At 35.9% G+C, this 22,836-nt stretch overlaps 1 protein-coding gene across 2 annotated transcripts; it reads right to left on the bottom strand.

Moving 5' to 3' along the window:
• Positions 1–852: 852 nt before the first annotated feature.
• Positions 853–22,804, bottom strand: CEP76 (centrosomal protein 76). 2 transcript variants are annotated; one of them, XM_046025677.1, is made up of 12 exons: positions 22,409–22,804; positions 21,196–21,422; positions 20,097–20,178; positions 19,242–19,466; positions 17,901–18,086; positions 15,855–15,952; positions 15,370–15,498; positions 10,464–10,652; positions 5,975–6,141; positions 4,325–4,658; positions 2,229–2,446; positions 853–1,661 (listed from the first exon to the last, which is right to left on the bottom strand). In XM_046025677.1, the coding sequence occupies exons 2-12, from the start codon at positions 21,349–21,351 to the stop codon at positions 1,523–1,525; spliced, it is 1,923 nt and encodes a 640-aa protein (XP_045881633.1). In that variant the 5' UTR covers positions 21,352–21,422; positions 22,409–22,804; the 3' UTR covers positions 853–1,522. The 2 variants fall into 2 exon arrangements, with proteins under 2 accessions (XP_045881633.1, XP_045881632.1); XM_046025676.1 differs by having other exon boundaries at positions 21,196–21,351.
• Positions 22,805–22,836: the final 32 nt, after the last annotated feature.

Raw genomic sequence — 22,836 nt, 5'->3', positions numbered from 1 at the left:
ATGAAAAGGAGTAACCTATACAGCCAATTGGTATCCTGGTTTTTTCTATTTTTTTTTTTTTAAGTAGGTTCCATGCCCAGCGTGGACCCCAGTGTGGGCTGAACTCCCAACCCTGAGATCAAGATCTGAGCTGAGATCAAGAGTGGGGCACTTAACCAACTGAGCCACCCAGGCACCCCCACAGTTGCTTTCTTAAGACCAATGGATGAACCAAATGAATCAAGATCTGTGCAGAGATGCTGAATGGATAGTTAAATCAATTGTCATGCAGCTCCTTAAAAAACTGCTACAGTTTTTTTAATGGTCACTATTGCTCACTTTTAAAACCAACTTTTAAAACTTGCTCAATTTTAAAGCAAATATCAGCATGGAGTCCCTCACATATGCTCATTTTTCAGTGGCCTCACATAATGATTCTCCAATTTAGAGTAGTCACATATACACTGATGGTTTTAACACAATGGGAAACAAAAAGGAAGAAAGAAAAACAAATGTGGTCTCAAGACAGAAAAACAATTGTGGTTTTATAAGATGAAATTCATGAAGAGGATAGTAATGAATTCTTTGACTACAGAAAATCAGCAACAGACTGCCAATAATAATCACAGAAACCAGTTTATCAGTGTCACAACAAAAGGGTATGATGAATTTTTTCTAAAATACTCATTTTTGAGGCACCTGGGTGGCTCAGTCAGTTAAGCGTCTGTCTTCAGCTCAGGTCATGATCCCAGGGTCCTGGAATAGAGCCCTGCATCAGGCTCCCTGCTCAGCAGGTTGCCTGCTTCCCCCTCTCCCTCTGCTATTCGCCTGCTTATGTGTGCTCTCTGTCTCTCAAATAAATAAAGATTTAAAAATAAAAAAAATAAAAAAAATACTCATTTTATAATGGATCAAACTAATATATTTATAAATTATTTATGTACTTTTATGTGAGGTTTGTTTTGTTATTAATATTTATACTTTTCTGCTATTTGTTTTTCCTAGTCTTGCATTGAAGTCTTCCAGTAAATCCTTGGAAAGTCACAAATATCCCCATGGCCACGGGTAAACCACAGAAGTGTTAATTCATCAAAATGTATTTTCACTTTAAATAAATCTGTTGTGAGGTTAATTTCTAATTATATAAAATAATCCCATTAATCTATGAAAAATAATGATATTTTTACTATGGCTCAAACCATTGGACAAATATCTCTGATTACCTGTTAATGTAAAGAAAATGGAGTAAATTTTATATTCATATTTAAACTACTGAATACCTGTAAACAAAGTAGCATTTATTAAAATAAAGTATACACTTAATTTATACTAAATTCCATTCAGATTTACACAAGTTTTTTATCCTTAATTTTTAAATACATACATGATTTTTTTCAAACATTATCAGTCAGGTATATACAAAAGTGAAATATGACATCCAAGCCAGAATGTGATTCTTAAAATAACAACCTCCAAACAGCTAGTAATGTACAATGTGTAAAATTCCAATAAAACACAGGTATATTCTTATAGAAATTTAGTCCTATAATACCGAGCGATATTTACAAGCAAACATGATCCAAACAGCACATGCAGATTCAGGGTAAGTAAACACTCGGACTCGGACTGCCAGTCGCACCTGGTCTCCACGGCAACAGATAATCTCTTCACAGAAAGGAGACCTATATAAGAAAGAAAGTGAACTTCTAAGTAAGTCAATATTTAAAATAACTTTAAAAAATCCTGTCTCTGCTACCAATAGCTCTCTGTGATTTGGGTTGACCTATTCACATTATAGAATATTTCCTCAGTCTATAAATCAAAAAAATTACCCTGGACAAGATCAGAAATCCTCAACTGAGACTGTACCAAAATCAATGGGAAAATTATCCTAACTCCCTAGAGCTACATTTCAGATTTAATGAATCACAATCTGTGGCAAGAAAAATAATAAATCATTACAAAAGTTCACCATGTGATTCTAAAATCATTCCCAAATAACCAGACTAACAGAATGCTAAAATCCCTAGCTTAATAGGGGCACCTGGGTTCACATCTTATTCCTGGTTTCAGCTAAGGTCATGATCTCAGGGTTGTGAGATCCAGCCCCACAATGGACTCCATGCTCAGCACAGAGTCTGCTTGTCCCCACTATGCCCTCACCTCATGCTCTCTCTCAAATAAATAAATAATATCTTCAAATTCCCAAGCCAATAATAACATTTATGAACTCCTGAATTCTACCTTACCGAAGACATGTGGCAAATGCACGCCTTGCATTTCTATATACAAAATGTATTGGGAACCCTTTGAATGTGTGACCATCAGGGACAGCCCTCCTTATGGCATCTTGAAATTCTTCATTGCCTGCAGATATACTTGTTGTACGCTCAAATTCATAAGAAGCCAAAGCTGGTGATAAGAGATAGGAAAGCTGGTCTTCCCAAACAGTAGTGAGACCAAGATCCTACAGCAATCAAAAGATAAAAAGAAAAGGTGAAATACACTAATATTTTAAAAACCAATTATAAGCATTGATTATTTTAATGCATGCCAAGAGATTTTTAAAACATCATGACTTTTCAAATTTTCTATTAATAAGTGTAAGGATACATGCAAATAAAGGGACTACAAGTATCTGGTTTTACTTCTTAGAGAAAAAAATAAAAAGCTTTCAATACAATGATGTTACTAAAGGCTCCAAAATCTATACTTCCTTAATATTCACTAGAAAAGATTATATGGAAGAGTCCTACTATGGAAAACACAGTGCCACTGAAATTTGAAATCATATTTTACCTAACTTTAAAGAATTTAGTGAGATTGAATCTGCTTAATTTGATTGCTCCAACACAAATTCAACAGTAGTAAAGTCAACAAATGAATTGCATGTATAATTAAACTCAAGTATTTATTTAAAAAAAACACTAACTTTCATACTGTAAAGAGATAAAAAGCTGTAAAAGACATGCTATAGGCCTTCAGGGAGCTTAAAACATGTTTCTATGGAATGTTAAAGGCAATTATGATTTCATCTGTAACATCAAATAAACTATATATACCTAGACATGATATTTTAAAAACATTAAACAAACATTGCCAAAATTCTAAATATTTTGATTATCATAATAGACCTCTACCATATCCTTATTTTGTGTTCAAGGTTTTAACTGGTTTCAAGTAACCCCAAAGGTCTATATCATCTATCTTTTTACTGTGGCAAAAAGTAAATCTCACTTGCTGGTTTACAGGCACAACTAACTTAGTGATCAACACTAGTATCTAGCTCAGTTTTCCTCTATATAAGTTCTTATAATGTAATAAAATACTGGTCTTGTTTGTAACCAAGACCCAAGAAAATTAAAAGGCAGTGTAAGTGATGGAGGGAAAGGGGCAGTAATGAGGGGATTTCATTCCCAGCGATATAGTGAACTAGGTCCTTGAACAACCTATTGCTAAGACCAAACTACAAATGCCAGATTAAATATTTTCCAAAATATACTTTTAGATACTTCTGTGAGTTGGCAAGTGAGTACAACAGATTTTAGAAGCCAAAACTAATAGTAATTGGGGACCCACAAAACATATTTGATAAATCAGTTTGCCTCTGATGGCCTCAAGGAACACAGAAAACAGGATTCACCGAAGATGGGGAGTCTATCAGGGAATCCAAAAAGGTGAATTAGAAATAAGTCTTCGGGGATTCTAGTCCTTTGACAGTTCCATGTGTTACAAATAACTTTTCCCACTCCAACTGTGCTCTTTTCACTCCGTGACTGGCTTCTTTTCATGAAAAAAATTCTTAAAATATATTAATATTTTAATTTTTTTAGTATCTTCTTTAATGTACAAAAGAAATCTGAAGGGCTAAGAAATAAGAGGTTTGATTTCATTAGTAATCAGGGAAATGCAAATTTAAGCTAAAATGAAGATATACTTTTACATCCAGCTAAATAAGTGTGATAGGAAGAAATAAAACCAACCTGGAAAAAAATGAATATGAAAAAACAACCCAACATTTTCGAAGAGAATAGTATCAATAAGTGCTTCACAAAAAAATCCAAATTAGTGGTATTTAGCAAAAGTCTGAACTAGTTCAACATTCTTCATTTCTAGAAGGAAGTAATGAATTCTAAAAATATTAGTGAATTTAGAAATTTTTGAGTCTTAGAACCTAACTCTCATGACTTTCAAAACTACAAGCTTCTTAAGGGCAGGAACTAAATTTGCTTTCTTCAGGGCTAGAACAGTGACGGCACTATCCCACCTGCCCTCTCCCCAAATTGTTAAATATATAAACAAATGAAAAAAAATGCACAAAACTACAAATTTCAGTGTTAATTACCTTCCTGTGTTCTGACACTAGCAGCCTTAGCTGCATTTCTATTTCATTACTTGTTACTGAAGCATCGATTGTGGACGCACATAGAGGGGGAAAGGGAGGAAGGGATGTTGTAGCTCCCGGAGCACACACAGATTTGATTGCTTCTTCACTCATGGGTTTCCATTTGGATTCATCATTCAAATCAAATACACAGATTTCTACTGAGTCAGAGGGCTGACAATTTCCCAGGAACATCTGATGATTGAAAACACAACCAATTGTTCTATATGGGTACAACGGTTTAGGCTGTTCAGCAACTGGAGATTCATCAGGATTGGCAGGTTTGTGGATGTACCTAAAAAAAGTAAATCATAACTTTCTATAATAAAAAATTAAAAATTAAAAAGGCAACACCTTATTGAAAAAGATATTTAAGGCTATAATTATTTCCGGGGTTAGAGTTCAATACTTGCTTTTTCTTCTTATATTTCTACAATTTGATTACTCTTTAGTAATTGTATGGCACATATTATGATATAAAAATCAACTTTATTCAACATGAAAATATATTCTATGTATAACCATTAAGGTAAAAACCGTTTAAGGTGCCTGGGTGGCAGAGTCGTTGGGCGTCTGCCTTCAGCTCAGGTCATGATCCCAGGGTCCTGGGATGGAGCCCCATATTGGGCTCCGTGCTCAGTGGGATGCCTGCTTCTCCCTCTCCCATTCCCCCTGCTTGTGTTACTGCTCTGTCTCTCTGTCAAATAAAAAAAAAAAATCTTAAAGAAAAAAAAAGATAAAAACTGTTCATCTCAGATAACACAATTAAAATAATTTAGCTATACATTAATAGGTACAACTAACTAAAACGAATAGCAACCAGGAAAAAATTCAGAAAACTGAGAGGATGGCCCAGGCTGCGCCTTTAGTAATTCCAACATTTACAGACAAGATGAAGGAGAAATGAGACAAGCCAGATAGGAATAATTAAAATTGAAAATGCTATCAAGAAGCTAAAGAAAGAGATGTTACCAGGAAAGAGGGAGGAGCACTGAACTCTTTCCAAACTGACGGTAGTCAAAAGAACTAAGAAAAGTATACAGTGAATTTACCAATGTGGGGTTAGTGACATCAGATTTTCAAAAGAAATCATGACTTATAACCTGAAATGACTTTTAGGTTTGGGGAAAAACATTAGAAAAAGCATATGCCAATTACACGAAATGAAAAATAAATCATTTATTTTTTACCAATATTATGTTGGAAGAATATTTTAGATGTACAAATTTTCTTCAAATTTAATAGCTATTTTAATTGAAGTAATCTTTTACATAGTTATCAAAAAGGCTCTAATAATGAAAATTATCAGTATGTGCCTTTGAGTACCATCAATATAAACAAAGAACCTATAATTTAAAACATTTACATCTTCATTTTTTTTTTTAAAGATTTTTTATTTACTTATTTGACAGAGAAAGATCACAAGTAGGCAGAGAGGCAGGCAGAGAGAGAGGAGGAAGCAGGTTCCCTGCCAAGCAGAGAGCCCGATGTGGGACTTGATCCCAGGACCCTTAGATCATGACCTGAGCCAAAGGCAGAGGCTTCACCCACTGAGCCACCCAGGTACCCATACATCTTCATTTTAATATCCTTGTAACATGGTTGACAAACCTGTGTCCTGTTAAACTCTCCCAAAAAGTGATAGTTCCATCAGTTCCACAGGTCATAACCCACGCATGAGGTACTCCTTTTGCCTTAGTCCCAACACAGACAAAGGCTTCTAATCCATATCCAAGAAGAAGGCTGCACAGAAGGTTAGCATGATCTTCACAGTCACCCTAGAAAATGAAATCAATTAAATATTTATTCCTTCAGTTTCTTCACTAAATATCCAAATATACAAAATTATAATTAAAAAACAGTATTAATTTTTTCATTTTTTAAAGTTTTTTTTTTAAATTTTTAAGTAATCTCTAAACCCAACATGGGACTCAAACTCACAACCTTGAGATTGAGAGTCACATGCTTCACTGACTGAGCCAGCTAGGCACCCCTAGTTTTCTTCCTTTCTTTCTGTAAAAGATTTTATTTATTTATTTATTTATTTAAGAAAAGAACAAGAGAGAGAGAGAGAAAAAGACTCCCTGCCCAGCAGGAAGTCTAACTTAGGGCTTATTCCCAGGACCCTAAGATCATGACCTGAGCTGAAGACAGGTGCTTAACTGACTGAGGCATCCAGGTGCCCCTAATTTTTTCACTTGTAATCATTAGTCTAGTGTTAAGCTGAAACAACTGGGGGCAAGGGCAAATATGCTAACTTTAAAAGAACCTAATTATTTTACAAAATCAGTGCTCACAAATCTGATAGTCATAACATATATACTTTAAAAGGGGACATTCAGGGCGCCTGGGTGGCTCAGTGGGTTAAGCCGCTGCCTTCGGCTCGGGTCATGATCTCAGGGTCCTGGGATCGAGTCCCGCATCAGGCTCTCTGCTCAGCAGCAAGCCTGCTTCCCTCTCTCTCTCTGCCTGCCTCTCTGCCTACTTGTGATCTCTCTCTGTCAAATAAATAAATAAAATCTTTAAAATAAATAAATAAAAGGGGACATTCAGATTCAAAAGTTTATAAAAAACCTATATAACACAGAAAGAAAAGTAGCAAGAGTTTAAATATGAATAGCTAAAGAGCTAAAGGACATGAATAGACAAGATGACAAACGATATATCAAGAAATGCAAATATCAAGATGACAAATTATGTATCAAGAAATGCAAATACAGAGGCGCCTGGGTGGCTCAGAGGGTTAAGCATCTGCCTTTGGCTCAGGTCATGATCCCAGGGTTCTGGGATGGAGTCCTGCATCCAGCTTCCTACTTTGCAGAGAGCCTGCTTCTTCCTCTCCCTCTGCCTGCTGCTTCCTGTGCTTGTGCTTTCTCTCTCTTTGTCAAATAAATAAAATCTTAAAAAAATAATAATTAAAAAAATAAAAATTAAAAAAGAAAAGAAAAATGCAAATACATGGGAAAATACTCAAACTTAACACAATGAGTTAAAGTTCTGTATGTGATCATTTTTAGGTAATACATACCAGGAAAAATGACTGAAATAATTAAATGTCAACAATGGCTGTAGTTATGGGAGGTTATGTATCATTTTCCCATCTATTTTCTAAATTTCCTTTGACAATATTATATTACTTGCACAACTTAAAAATATTATGAAAGCTACAAAAACAGAAAAATCTGATAATCCATAAAAAATCAAAATATTTAACTGTAAGACTACAATTACATGAAGATATATATTTAAGTGAAGGATACAGGTAACAAACAAAAGCAAAAGTAACTTAGGTTCAGCGGTAGCATAAGGGGCAATTTCTTTCCCCCAAACTTTGTATCAGTGGCTCTATACTGCTGTTTTTTTAACTATACTAGAATGACAGCATTTTAAAATGTCAAATTTGACTTTTGAAAAATATAATATCCAACCTTTTAGACCTTGTAATTTCTAGTAATTTCTATACTGAGATTTCAAAAGAAAAATAATACTCCCAAAATAATACTCCCAAAGATATTCAACGAAAAAGTTCACTCACAAAGATATCAACAAATTAGAAGCAAGATACTGTATCCAAAAGAAACAGTTCCTACAATGTCAATAGTTAAGTAGATTTTATATATCAACTAAAGAAAACTTCATATTTACACACCATTAAAAGATGGAGATCATAGGGGTGCCTGGGTGGCTCAGTGGGTTAAGCCTCTGCCTTCGCCTTGGGTCATGATTTCAGGGTCCTGGGATGGAGCCCCATATCGGGCTCTCTGCTCAGCAGGGAGCCTGCTTCCCCCCTCTCTCTTCCTGCCTCTCTGCCTACTCGTGATATCTCTCCCTCTCTCTCTCTGTCAAATAAATAAATAAAATATTTGGAAAAAAAAAGATGGAGATCATAAAAATTACAGCAACGCAAGGGAAAACATTCATAGCATAATGTTAAATTATAAAGCAGAACAAAAAATATTATTTATATCTCAATTATAATTATGGAAAAATGATAAATACACAGGAGAAAAAACACAAAAATATACAGAGATGAAAAGCTGGCAATAGAATTATGGGTGAAATTTCACCTTTACTGCTGTAATGCTCTTGTTTTGTGCAAGAATAACTTTTTCAATAATTTCACACTTCTGGGGCACCTGGGTGGCTCAGTTGAAGCGGCTATATTTGGCTCAGGTCATGATCCCAGTATCCTGGGATCAAGTCCCAGACTGGGCTCCCTGCTCAGTGGGGAGTGTGCTTCTCCTTCTCCCTCTGACCCTCCCCCATGCTCATGCTCTCAGTCACTCCCTTTCTCTCTGAATAATTTTTTTTAATTTTTAAAAAATTAATAATTCAAACTTCTAACTTAAGATGTGCTTTCTCTTTAAACTAACTCAGGTTAAAAAAAATAATGAACCAAAGGGTGATTATTTGTTTTAGGAAAGAATTATTTACATAATAATTTTAAATATGTACTATTCCTGCTATATTTGAAATAAAAAAGCCTAAATCCATACATACAACTTTTGGGAACCATAGCTTGAGAATAAATCAAAATAATTTTTTGATAATCTTTAACTGTTTTCTTTTTTTTTTTTTTTTAAACAGAGAGTGTGGGGAGGTGGAGAGAAGCAGAGTGAGAGGGAGAGAGAAAAGAATCTTAAGCAGACTCCGTGCTGTGTGGAGCCTGACTTGGGGCTCAACTCCATGATCCTGAGATCATGACTTGGGCCAAAATCAAGAGTCAGATGTTTAACTGATGAGCTACCCAGATGTCCCTGTTCTCAATTTTTTAAAAAGATTTTATTTACTTATTTGAGAGAGAACACAAGCAGGAGGAGGGGGAGAGGGAAAAGGAGACTCCCCACTGAGCAGGAAGCCAGATGCAGGGCTTAATAACCCCAAGACCTCAGGATCATGACCTGAGCCAAAGGCAGATACCCAAATGACTAAGCCACCTAGGAGCCCCTTCATATTTTTTTTTCTTTAAGTTTATTCGTTTGAAACAGAAATTGAGAGAAAGAGAGAGAGAGAGAGAGAGAGCATGAGCAGCGTGAGGGGCAGAGGGAGAAACAGATTTCCCACTGAGCAGGGAGCCCAACATGGGCTTGGATCCCAGGTCCCCAGGATCATGACCTGAGCTGAAGGCAGACACTTAAACAACTGAGCCACCCAGGCACCTTTCCTTCAATTGTTTTTAAAATAAAATCTTCCTAACAAATGAATCTCTAAGCTGAATCGGCTCTTCTGTATAAGCTTTGCCTCGTGAATGAATACTCATACTACTTATACAACCTCAGACCAAACAAAATTATTTCAAAACAAATTTAAAAAATTATTTTTTTCTATTTCAGAACTGAAATGCTAAAGATAGTCCTGTATGTGTATATATATATATATATATATTTTTTTTTTTTTTTTTAAATACTTTATCTTATTTGACAGACAGAAAGAGAGAGAGGGAACACAAGTAGGGGGAATGGGAGAGGGAGAAGCAGGCTTCCTGACGAGCAGGGAGCCCAACATGGGGATTGATCCCAGACCCTGGGATCATGACCTGAGCTGAAGGCAGAGGCTTAACAACTGAGCCACCCAGGCACCCTTGTTTTTATACTATCAACATTTTTAGAACACAGATGATTGGAAATATCACATAATCTATAAAATTCATTTACTGAAGTGAGTTAACACCAAAAATGTACACAAATTCTTAAATATATACACTTGAAACTGAACAAAATACCATGTGATCCAGTATTTTCTTCCACATCCATCTTGTACTGCCATTTTCTCTTTTAAAAAAAATGTATCATCTAAATAGATTTTAAAACATAAATAGTACTAAAAAGACCATGATTCTGGTATAAGCATCGTCTCCAATTCACTGTTTACCTCTATATCTTAATATCTGACACTACAGTACTTAGCTCCACCTCACAAAAATCATATTATACTAAATAAGAAACTACACAAGAAAATAAAGATGCTGTTTTTTATGTATAAAAAAAAAGCTTCTGACTAATTCAGACTGTTAATTTACCCACTTTTCTGTTTTCAAATGCAATCAATTCTCATTAACTATGATGTACTGCTTTTTAATTCTATTACATGTGCAGAATACCTTGTTTCTACAGAGAAAGGCCAGCAGAGTGCACCACTGTTCCTGTTTACCTCCTCCTCCAATAACAGGAGCTCTTTCATAACCAAGGACATTAACAAATCTTGCTGCTTGTCTTGGAGTATCCAAAAGCCTCCCAGCTCGAAGTGGTTTAATATAGGAACAAACTGGTCTATTTACCCCATTTTCATCCTAAGGGAAGAGGGAAAAAACATTAACTGTAAGGACAGGTTAATTATTCCCAATTTTAACACTTTTTCTTAGAATATATTAATGTGGGAAAAAATAATTCTGGATACCTCTTATTGAGTGCTTACCCTGCATCTAACACTAGATAGCTAAGTGCTACGTATACAATTTCTCTTTTAATCCTCTTAACATTGCTTACTGTTTTCATTTCATAAATGAAGAAACTGAAGCTACAGGTATTATGCAACAGAGCCAGGATTCAAAACCTCAGCTGTCCCCAAAACTTGTGACAGTAAGAACTTCAACAACCATGATTCACTCCTGGATATATATCTGAAGCAACTGCAATCAGTATCTCAAAGAGACATCTGCACAGCCATGTTCCCTACAGTATTACTCACAACAGTCAAGATATGGAAACAAGTAAAATTCCTTTAATGGATGAATGAGTACAAAAAATATGGTATTACATATACAATAGAATATTACTTAGCTATAAAACAGGAGATCCTGGGACCACACGGATAAATCTGAAGTGTATTACGCCAAATGAAATAAACCAGACAAAGACAAATCCTCTATGGTGTTACTTACATGTGGAATCTTAAAAAAAAAAAAAAAAAAAAAGGCTGATTTCATGGAAATAGAAAAAAATGGTGGCTGCCAGTGGTCAGGGAGAGGGAGGAATAGGGAAGATGTAGGTCAGAGGGTACAAATTTTCAGTTGTAAGAGTAAGTTCTGAGGATCTAATATACAGCATGGTGACTAGTTAATACAGTAAACTTGAAAGTGATGGAGAATAGACCTTAAGCATCCTCACCCCCTGAGAAAGAGGTAACTATGTGAGGTGATGGTTATGCACATTATCTTGTTCTTGGTAGTCATTCCACAAAGTATATGTATATCAAATCACTATGTTGTACACTTTAAATATATACAATTACATTTGTCAATTACTCAATAAAATTAGGGGGGGAAAAAAAGAACTCCTCTGAAAATAGAATAGGCAGGTAGTTGGGGGATGGAGAGGGGATCTAAGCCAAAGTATTCTTTCATATTTTCAAACAGAACTTAATACAGTATATCCAAACAAAATAACTTTTCTGATTTACTGATCCAACAAATTATCAGAGCTCATTTTTAGTTTGTTTCCATTACACTTGGAGATCTACAGGAAACAAGGATTTGTTAACCAAGCGAACTGAAAGCAGACTTTTAAAAATCATTTAAGGAAAACATCTTTCATTTTAAATATAAGATGTATCCTAGCGTTTGAGCTGAATAACTACAGGGCATACAAAAAAAAAGTCTCTGATGACTGTTCACCGTTGTGCTTTTAGAGTTAATATTACCAAAGCCCACATTTCCCTTAACTTCATGATTACTGAGATGACAAAGTCAAAGGACTACTTTCTATTCAAAATTCAAAGATAATTTAACAATCTATCATAGCAAGGCTCCTCAGAAACAAGGCCTAACTCAGTCAACAGAAAAATAATTGTTTCGATTATTAGAACCATATAGATGTCTTTCTATACCAAAAAAAAAAAAACCCAAAAACCACCTCTCCACTATAAACCCATACCTTAGTAAAAAAACAAACCAACCCTATTATTTATATTTAATTATAGTGAGAAAGATCATGAATTTTTTGATGTAGAGCAAAGTATTATTACAATCTGAATCATTACTATGGTTCTTAACTCTAAAAGGCACTGGTTTTTCTCCCTATCCTCTCCTACCCCACTGTTATCTCCCTGGCTCAAACACATCCATGTAGGTCTCTTACTCTCCATCTCCCCCAGCCTATCTTGGGAGTCAGCAATAGAGATAGAACAAAGGGATCAGCTAGGAAAAAGCTCAAATAGAATGAAGAACCAAAGACAATTAAGGAACAGAGACAGGAAGAGAGGAAATTTAAGTAAAGGGTGTTTCAAGGCACTCATTTTGAAAACAGAAAATCATGATTCTGATTTTGGAGGGAAGTAGAAAATTATTTGGATTTCTTTATATTAACTCAGTATTAATTAATCTAGTATAATTTGAGAGTATTGTCTTAAAATCAAAATCTGAACATTAAAAGGATAGCCTCAATCCTCAAGTGATTGATAACATTTTCTTAAAACTTAATAGCCTTAAAGATCAATTTCTATAACTTATTTTAGAATTTCTTACACTAGAAAATTTAAAAGCTATGATTAAGTGAATTACTATTGTACTATAGGAAAATAAGCAAGGAAGGAAGAAAATGTACAACAGATTATTAGGTATAACAACTGAGGATTCTACAGATGTTTGGTTAGGATAAAGGTAATTAACTGAGTTCCTGAGTGGCACATTTAGTCCTATTCTTACCACTCCACTAACAGAGAGGAAAGGAATGAGGAAAGTGGATGTATTTGCCCTAAATCAATCATCAGTAGTAGCATCTTAGAATATAAGATACATTAGATGTTTCATTACAGCAATATTTCTCATATTATCTATAATATATCCCCATAAATGAATTGTCTTGAAAATTTCAGTAATTTCAGTATCTTAGCTTCTAAACCTGCACTGTCCATTAAGGACACCACTAATCCTATGTGGCCTTTTACATTTTAATTAAAATTAAATAAAATTTAAAATTCAGTTCTTTATTGCCACATTTTACATGCTTAATAGCTCAGTGGCTATCATACTGGACAGCACAGAGAACATTTCCATCACTGCAGAAAGATAGTGCTGTTGTAAACTGTTTTCTCTTATGCCTAGAAGCACTGAAAATTCATTTTCAAACCATGTATAATAATTTTTTGGCTTAAAACTACAATTTTTTTTGGGACACCTGCGTGGCTCAGTGGGTTAAGCCTCTGCCTTCAGCTCAGGTCATGATCTCAGGGTCCTGGGATCAAGTCTTGCTGAGCAGGGAGCCTGTTTCCTCTCTGCCTGCCTGCCACTCTGCCAACTTGTGATCTCTCTCTCTCTGTCAAATAAATAAAATCTTTTTTTAAAAAAAAGATACATCTTATAAAAAAACAAACTACAGTTTTTGTGATTAGGTTGACTGCCTTAAATAAATGTTATTGTTCCTTAACTTTGTATCTAGTCAAATATAGAATGCAGCAGCGAAAAACCCTTCCCAGGAACTGAAATAAGATAAACATTTACTCTCTCTTTATGTCCAGACGTGGTCCAGTCAAACCTACAACTTAATGGAGTCTCCACGACTAAGTTGCTGTTTGATATTGGGAAAAATTTTTTTCTCTTTTACACTGTTTATTTTTTATAAAAAGTGGCAATGCCTGGCCAATTGACAATCTCATATGGTTACCATGAGAATAAGTGACCTTATGTGGTTCAAATCTTCTTACAATGAATTCTAAGAGATGGGAACTTAAGTAATACTTCCTTAAAAAAATCCCCATTCCCTGATTTGTGTGTACTGCGTATCTCATCCTTTTCTTCCTCCTTTCATTTGCCATTTCTCTGATCCACTCCCTCACTCTCCCATTCTTCTCTGGTCCCAGATTCCATATGGTAATACATAAAATAGACAGCAGGGAGCCAGTTATATTTTGACTGGTTTCTCTTTTCCCTATTCTGACATTCATTAATGTTCATTAATATCTTATCTGCCCAGTCAAATAATGCACAGACAATGCTACTGGAAAGTGAGAAGCTGTTTTCCTCACTTCCACTAGTCAGCTAGGCTCTCCCATTTCTAAGCTCCTCATCTAGAAACTCAACTACTCTTAGCCCATCCTACTAAGTAGGGTAAAACTAGATGAATGCACAAGATCTGAGACACATTATTCAAAATACCACATTATAACTCTTACACAAGCATCTATGTAAGGCTGAATAAATATAAAATACAGATCTGATTATATATTTTATTCTGATTTGTTAATGAGAGAAAACACACTTAGGATACAGGAAAAATAGAAATAGATACATAGAACTGAAATGCTGCAGTTAAATAGTACTGTCCCTGGCTTAGAGATTTTGGCTATATAGAATTATTACATGTAATAATGTCTTTAAGAAAATAGCCTAACACTCGGGTCATAATCCCAGGATCCTGGGATTGAGCCCCACGTGGGGCTCTCTGCTTGGTGGGGAGCCTGCATCCTCCTCACTCTCTCTCTGCCTGCCTCTCTGCCAACTTGTGATCTGTCAAATAAATAAATAAAATCTTAAAAAAAGAAAAGAAAATAGCCCAATGTGTGTATATATACATATATACATATGTATATATACATACATATATACATATATACATATGTATATATACATACATATATACATATATACATATGTATATATACATACATATATACATATATATATCTAAACATCTATGCCCAGAGCTCCAATTCTGCACATGAAAGCTGAATTTACATTATCAACTGTAAAGTATCCTAGTATTTAATCATTTAGTACGAAATATCGTACTCCAAGTTAAACAAAGTGCATCTTCATCTATTTTAAATCAAATATATTCAGAAAGGGTTTTAAAAAAATTGAAAAATTTTGAAAAAAATTGAAAATGAAAAGGAAAACAAAGATATGTATGTCACTCAGTGAAAGAGTATTACAAAATCATATTTGATTTTTACAAATAAAGTTTCATTTGTCTGGAAAAAAACATTTTACAAATTCATGGTAAATGAAATTTACATATACAATAATAAATCTCAAATACAGGTGTGAACCTTCTTTAATGGAATTTACAAACCTGTGCAAAAATCTTAACCAGCCGTGAGTTGTGTGAGGGTCGAATTTGCAAATATTCTCTCCACCATTGCTTTGCATATACAAGAAATAATCGCTCTTTCTCTGCAGTTTTCTGACGCTCCAAAGCAAGCTTGAAATTTAAAAAAACATTTTCTTCAACTTCTATTTTTTTCTTAAATATGTAACAATTCTACATACTTCTCTCCATCTCTACTACCACCCTAACATAAGCTACCATCTCCACTATCTGTAAGAGCCTCCTGATTGACTTCCCTCTGTCTACACCACCCCCATAATCTCATCTCCATATAATGGTTAGTGATCTTTTCTCCCAAGACAAACATTTTTAAATAAATCACACCTTCATTCTCTTTCTTACACTAGTAAGTGATAATTTTCTAAAAAGAAAGTACTCTCTAGCATCAACAGGTAAGTATACTACTATGAAAACAAATACACGAAGAAGAGAAATTCAGGATTATTTACCTGTGTGTTCACTACTTCTTGAGATAATGTTTGATTGAGTGGTGGGTACATCTCAAGTTTTATATTTAAAATTCCCACAGAAACTTTTGATTCTGTGCCTATGAATACAAATAAATATTTAGAACTTCAGAGGTTTCCAAACTATGTATAGTCAACCAAAGTCTATCCAAAATAATTAGAGTTTTGTGATTTACCACTTACATGAAATATAGATAATATTCAACATCATCTTTACTATTCATATTAAAAATGAACCAAATCAAATTAGTTTGTATTTTGCACAAAGACCTATTTTCTGAGTTTGCCCATCACTTTTTAAGGGGCTATTTGGGTCTACAGGATTTGGTATTCTTAATTTTTATCTTCATTTAACGTATGCCAACCAGATTTACATTAAAAACAAAGTAAAGCAACAGTTAACATCTCATTCTCAGAAAATATTTATACTTTGTCACATATAGTAATTCCTATGTATCCCTCCCTATATATATTTTTTAAACCCCTTCCCATTTTTCACATCACATGTGAGTACATTTTTTTTTTAAGATTTTTTTTTTGTCAGAGAGAGAGAGAGAGAGAGCGAGCCAGAGAGAGCACAAGCAGGGGGGAATGGCAGGCAGAGGGAGATGCAAGCTCCCCACTGAGCAGGGAGCCCAATGTGGGACTCAATCCCAGGATGCTGGGATCGTGACCTGAGCTGAAGGCAGATGCTTAACTGCCTAGCCACCCAGGTGTCCCATGAGTACAAATTTTCAATCCATTCCTGGATTTAGAGAATTAGAAAATAAATACACTTTTTACCAGACCTATTAGCTATTTCTCTGGTGAATCAGAATATACTTATTTCTTGGGTCACTAGTATGATTATCATGTTAGGCCTGTATCAGAAGACAAATAATGGGTATCTTTTGAAAATAAGTATACCACATAAAACTTTTTCCCCCTATTTTCTATTTAAGGAAACACACACTCTGGGTCTGACTTATCAGAATCTAAAGTACTAAAGCTATACTGTCCACTGGCCAGGTTAGACTCTGTGACTTAGTTTCAATACCAAAGTAACTCCTTTACATGTTATGCATAAAATACTGGTAGGCCATATTTTATTAGCAAATATCTTTTATACATCAGATAGTACGCAAGAGTCCAAGGAGATAATGGTGAATAAGACAGGCACTAACGCGGTCCTCAGAAAGATGGGATTCATAGATCCCATCAATGAGCAAGTTAGTCTCTCTTTGAGTCCCACATTCCCACATGTTAAAGGCTGGAAGAATATCATCAACCCCATAACCACTGTTGCAGGTAGACACTGGTACTAATGGGGATGCACTGTATGCTAGTGTGTGCTGGAGCAGAGGGTTTTTACATATGCACGTGTGTGAAAATCTTAATTTTCTTTACAGTCTTATATACAATCAAATAAATTTGAAAAAGCAAGCATGTCAGCCCCATAAAGTTTTTCTTCCTTAAGACAAGGTCAGATAGACTGTGAAGTTCTATACTCATAACATGCTTCATGACATTTCTCAAGATTACAATACTAGAATCCAATTGCAATTCTAACGAAATTCTATTTTTAAAGTATTTTTTTTAAAAGATTTTATTTATTAGGGATATGGTCGTTGGGTTATGGACATTGGGGAGGGTATGTGCTATGGTGAGTGCTGTGAAATGTGTAAGCCTGATGATTCACAGACCTGTACTCCTGGGGCAAATAATATATCATACGTTAATAAAAATAATTTTAAAAAAGATTTATTTATTTTAGAGAGAGAGAGGGAGAACACACACAAGCACAGAAGGGAAGGGCAGAGGGAGAGTGAGTCTTAAGCAGACTCCCCGCTGAGCACAGAGTCTGATGCGGGACTTGGATCTCACGACTCTGAGATCAATACCTGAGAGGAAACCAAGAGTTGGGCACTTAACCAACTATGCCACCCAGGGATCCCCTAATGAAATTCTTTTTACATGTTACATGAAACCATAAAATGTATCAAAGAACAAGCTGTGGCTATAAAAAGGAACAGTGATTAATCATCATACCTACACCCATAAGTTCCACAGTAAGACTGGTCATTCCATTTTCTGAGCCCAAAACTGATCGCCATTCGAGAAAATAGGATGCTACCAAAGTAGTCTCACCAAATATGTCTGTTTTGATTAGCACCATATGAACTGGATCACTTATAGATAACATTGTTGTTGAGTCAGCCATTCTAGTTCCATCACCTGGCAACATAAACCAAACAAATGCACATTACATATTCTGTTAGGAAAACACAGAAGAATACTTTTATTACAAAGGATACTAATAATAAACTTACATAAAACCAAATAAAATTATCTGGTTATGCCTCAGAAAGCATGCAACAGATTACTTTTTTAAAAAAGTATAATCCTAGGGTGCCTGGGTGGCTCTGCTAGTTAAGCCTCTCCCCTTGGCTCAGGTCATGATCTCAGGGTCCTGGGATCGAGCCCCTCATCAGGCTCCCTGCTCAGCAGGGAATCTGCTTCTCCCTCTGCCCGCCCCTCCCAGCTTGTGCTTGCCCATGCTCTAATTAATTAATTAATGAGTTAATTAATTAAAAAACCCCAGCCTTTTTCACGGGGGGCAAAAAAAATTTTCATAATGTATTAACCATCTTAGCAATCTAAAATTCTGAAGGTATAACTCTATAACTTTGCTAAGTCTACAAATGTAAAGATTTCTATGTTGAAATAACCTATAAAATACATTTATAGAAATAATATAAAACGATTATAGGAATCAAGTATATAATTTTAAAGTTGTTACAGATTCCCATCCTAACTTTTATTTTTGAAAGTTATAAATCTAGCTATCTTTCATATATAAGAAGGATTATGTCTCATTCTCCATTATATCCTCAGCACTTGCCTAGCACAGGATAATGCACCTAACAGGCATTTACTGATTCACTGACTTTAGAGACAGAGAGCATGTACACATAAGTGGCAGGGGGAGAGGGAGAGAGAATATCAAACAGACTCTGTGTTGAATGCAGAGCCCAATGCGGGGCTCAATCCCACAATGCTTAGGTCATGACCTGAGCCAAAACCAAGAGTCGGATACTTAACCAACTGTGCCACCCAGGCCACTCCCCATAGGCATTTAAATGTTTACTACTAACAAAGCAACCATTAAAACAGTAAGAAAATAATCTTCAGGGAAAATTAATTAGCAGAAAATAAAGAAGGTGGGTGGAAGTAATTAATATAAAAAAGAGCAGTGGAGAAAATAAAAGCAAAGTGGGAAGATCCATTCATTATAAATCTCTCCTTACAGCAAAAATTGTTATGGTTGTTCTACAATAAAACCTAACAAAGATTTATTCAGTTAAGTGACAATTTATCATCACTCCTTACCTAAGCTTTCTCGGTGTACTTCAAGTAAAAAGCCATCATGAAAATCTGGTTCACAGGCACATGGAACAGGTTTAGAACGAAAACGTTGGTTTCGAAAATGTAAACATAAAGTAAAGGTTGAACAAACTTGTCCTGGTAAAGGCTCAGGTTCTTGTAGATGTTCCAAGAAAGCTTTTCCACCCAAAACCTGAAGGTAAAGATACCTCCGTGTTGGATCAATATTAGCTGTAAAGTGTAGCAATATATATGAGGAAACTGCCAAATAACTTAAGGAATGTGATCAAGACAATAGGAAATAATATCTTAACAGAAATAAAACCAAAGACTAAATAAAGAAAAAGAGTAACAAATTTACTCTATACCAGGACCATTTACAACCAGGGAAGAAAACATACATAATATGATATCTTTATCTGAGTTTATATATATCCTGGCTACTTTTCCCAGCTAGAAAGGAGTCAGAACCAAGGCTTAAGAAACTTTTACTTTTTAGTTGCTTATCCAACCCTCCTTTACCTCCACAAACGAACTCAGACAAGTATAAACTCAGCAAGTGTACTTGCTAGGTAACTAGCATTAAAAAAAGCAAGGCTGTATAATGTTTGTAAAATAAATTATTAAAACATGAGAAACAGGTGATGCTGTTTTTGCTTCCATTCTATGATACATTAAATCTTCTGACATACATACTTCATGCAAAACAGAATCTAAGTTTTTTTTGGTAATTAACCACAAAAATGTTAAGTATCTCATTGGGGAAAGAAGTAATGTTTTCTATCAAATACCAAACACTACAGCACATCAATATGTAATACTGTGCAAAACAAAATCAATGTTAAAAAGAAATATACATACTTTTTTTTAACAACGTTGATTGTCTATCAGTAAAACAAACAGGTTGTTTTGGAGAGGAAGGTAGTTCTTGATCAACACTGTCCTAGAAAGGCAGAAAAAAATTGAAAACAAATTAGAAAACAAAAATTATAGCTAAGCAAGGAAATGTCTACAATGAGACTAAGAAGTAAATAAAAGTAGATAGGATAAAGCCCTCTCAAGGAAACTCTTATTTTCTCAGCATAATTAAAATAATGAAAAGCCTGCAAAAAAAAGATGATGTGACTGGTCACACCTAAAATCTAGTAAGGAATTTAACTGTCTTCAATGTCCATAGAACACAAAAAACAAATCCTTAACATCTTAAACAAGGTTAAACTTTTTCTAAGCCTAGTATGACATTTGGCTTATGATTCTACTATAAACTGATTCTAATAAGGGAAGCGGTTATTGGGTCAATTTTTAAACAAATGGGTTTATAAACCTCAAAAACCAAAAAAGGAGGCTGTATTAAAATACTTATTCCCCAGTGTATTACGTAGTCCATCCAATTTTTACATTATATTACCCAGGCATTATTAGGTCACAGTTTCTCATTATTGCCTCATTTTCAAAAGAAGGCCTACTTACTAATTTGTGCACTGAGGCTATCTCACTACTGACCTATTTGTATAAAGAGATTTGAAGGTTCTTACACAATTATTTTCTTAAAGAAATGGGTAATTTGTTAATCATAGAGAATGGACTTCCAAAAGAATATGTTTAATTTTAAAATATGCCTAATCTAAAAAAAAATTATAGAATACTAGTGAAAAAGAACTAGGTTATGGTGAACTAATTTAACTGAAATATGTACACTTACAACTACAGACCTAGAGAATAACAGAAAATTCTGTCATTTTAGAGAGAAAAATATAGTATGTAACTCCAATCACTTTGATAAATAATCCTACTTGCTACAACCAAGGGTAGAGTTAGCTTATACTTGAAGGACATTACTAGACAAAAATAGTCTTTTTTAAAGTGATTTGACTAAAAAGAAGCCCCAAATATGGACCCTATAAGCAGCATTAAGCACGGGAACAAACTCTCAAAATTTTTCCCTTAAAAGATTACTCACAGTAACAAAATTAAGTTCTTTCATCACATCATCAATGATTCCCCGACGTCTAAGGGCTTTGATCAAATCTTCTGTTGATAACTGTTGTTGATCTGGTGCCAATTCTTCCCTTATTGTCTCAGCGAGGATTTCCCTTATTCTGCCATGGACATCCATCTATGTGGAAAACTTGCATTACAATTTACATTCATGAAGCCATCAAACACTGCCAATTAACAAATTTCTTTCTAAAACACCCAAAGGAAAAAAAAATAATAGGAAAGTGGATAGGCAAAATTCAGGAAGTCTTCTCAAGCTAACAGTAAACCTCACATTGTCACTAGAATTCAATGAGAATAAAGGCAAGACTTTAAAAAAAAATTTTTTTAGGATGAATTTTTTTTTTGGTACAAATTCTAGAAATAATTTCTACTGGTTATCTACATACTACCTTTGTTACCCTTTCCCCACAAATAACACTGAACAAAAAAAGACCTTTTGAAAGAGGGTAGTATAATCAGGAGAACATAGACTTGGAGTAGGAAATCAGAGTATGAATTTCAGCCTTGAACTTATTAGAGGTGACCCTGAGTCAACTTTTTACCCTTTATGAATCTGGAAAAAGTAGTGCCCTACCCAGTTTACTGTGAGGCTTAGGTAAAAGATGCTAAACACTTACCACAAAGCCTTACATACAGGTGCACAATGAACGGTGGCTTTTATTACTTCAGCTTACTGCATTCAGCCAAGCACCTGAACAATGTCCTTGAACTCCCCAGTATCACAAACACTTTCATTATAAGACCTTTAGTAACTTCCCTTTCGTGACTTCTTTAAGAACTGCTGATTTGGTTCAACTTCAAAGACACAAGTTTCACCCTTAAAGTAATCCTAATTCCTGACTTCTGAATATCCACCTGCTCCAAACACAACTTGTACTGGATCGGATACCCAGGAACCGCAGGATGAACGCTTCAGCGGCACATCTGTGCTCTCTCTCTGCCGCGTTCCGTCACCTCAAACGCTCACCAGCACCTGCCGGCATTGTTCTCTTTCACCAAGGCTAGAAAGCGGCCCCGGAGCTCGCCCAGTCCGCGCTCTGTGTCCCAGAGCCTGCGCTCCGGTCCCCCGCAAACATGCGCCGCCGTCGACCGGGTCTCGGGACGCCAGGCTGGACGCTCAGGACCAAAGGCAGCCAGAGTGGCCCCGGTGGCCCGGCGTCCGCGGCCCTCACCTTGCTCAGCTGCTGGTGGATGAGCTGCTTCAGCTCCGAGGCTTTCTCCGGAGGCAGCGACATCTTTGGGGCTGGCGCCTCACCGCGCTTCTCCCCGCTTCGGGCGCGCCCCGGCCAGCCCCGGAATGCCAGTCGCGGCTGAGGAGAGCCGGCGCGCCCGCCTGGCCTCACGCAACTCCCGGGGGGGGTGGGGGGGGGGACGCCGCGTCAGGACCGGGGCTGGGCGGGAGCCGAGGCAGCCGCTGCGCTCAACTGTTGCTTTCAAACGGCGCGGACTACCAGGGCTCGGGCTGCCCCCCTCCCTGCCTGATCACCTCCGCCTGCCTCTCCCTTCCCTGGGGGTCCGCATCGCGCGAGTTCAGCGCTCCCCACCGTCCTGCCCTGCCAGCGTCTCCGCAGGCACTGCTCGCCCCCATCTTTCCCCCAGT

The sequence above is a fragment of the Meles meles genome, chromosome 12 (genome assembly GCF_922984935.1).
Source record: "Meles meles chromosome 12, mMelMel3.1 paternal haplotype, whole genome shotgun sequence".
NCBI classification, from domain to species: domain Eukaryota; kingdom Metazoa; phylum Chordata; class Mammalia; order Carnivora; family Mustelidae; genus Meles; species Meles meles.
The sequence above is the reverse complement of the archived record's forward strand: the minus strand, read 5'-3'. Positions and strand labels throughout refer to the sequence as shown.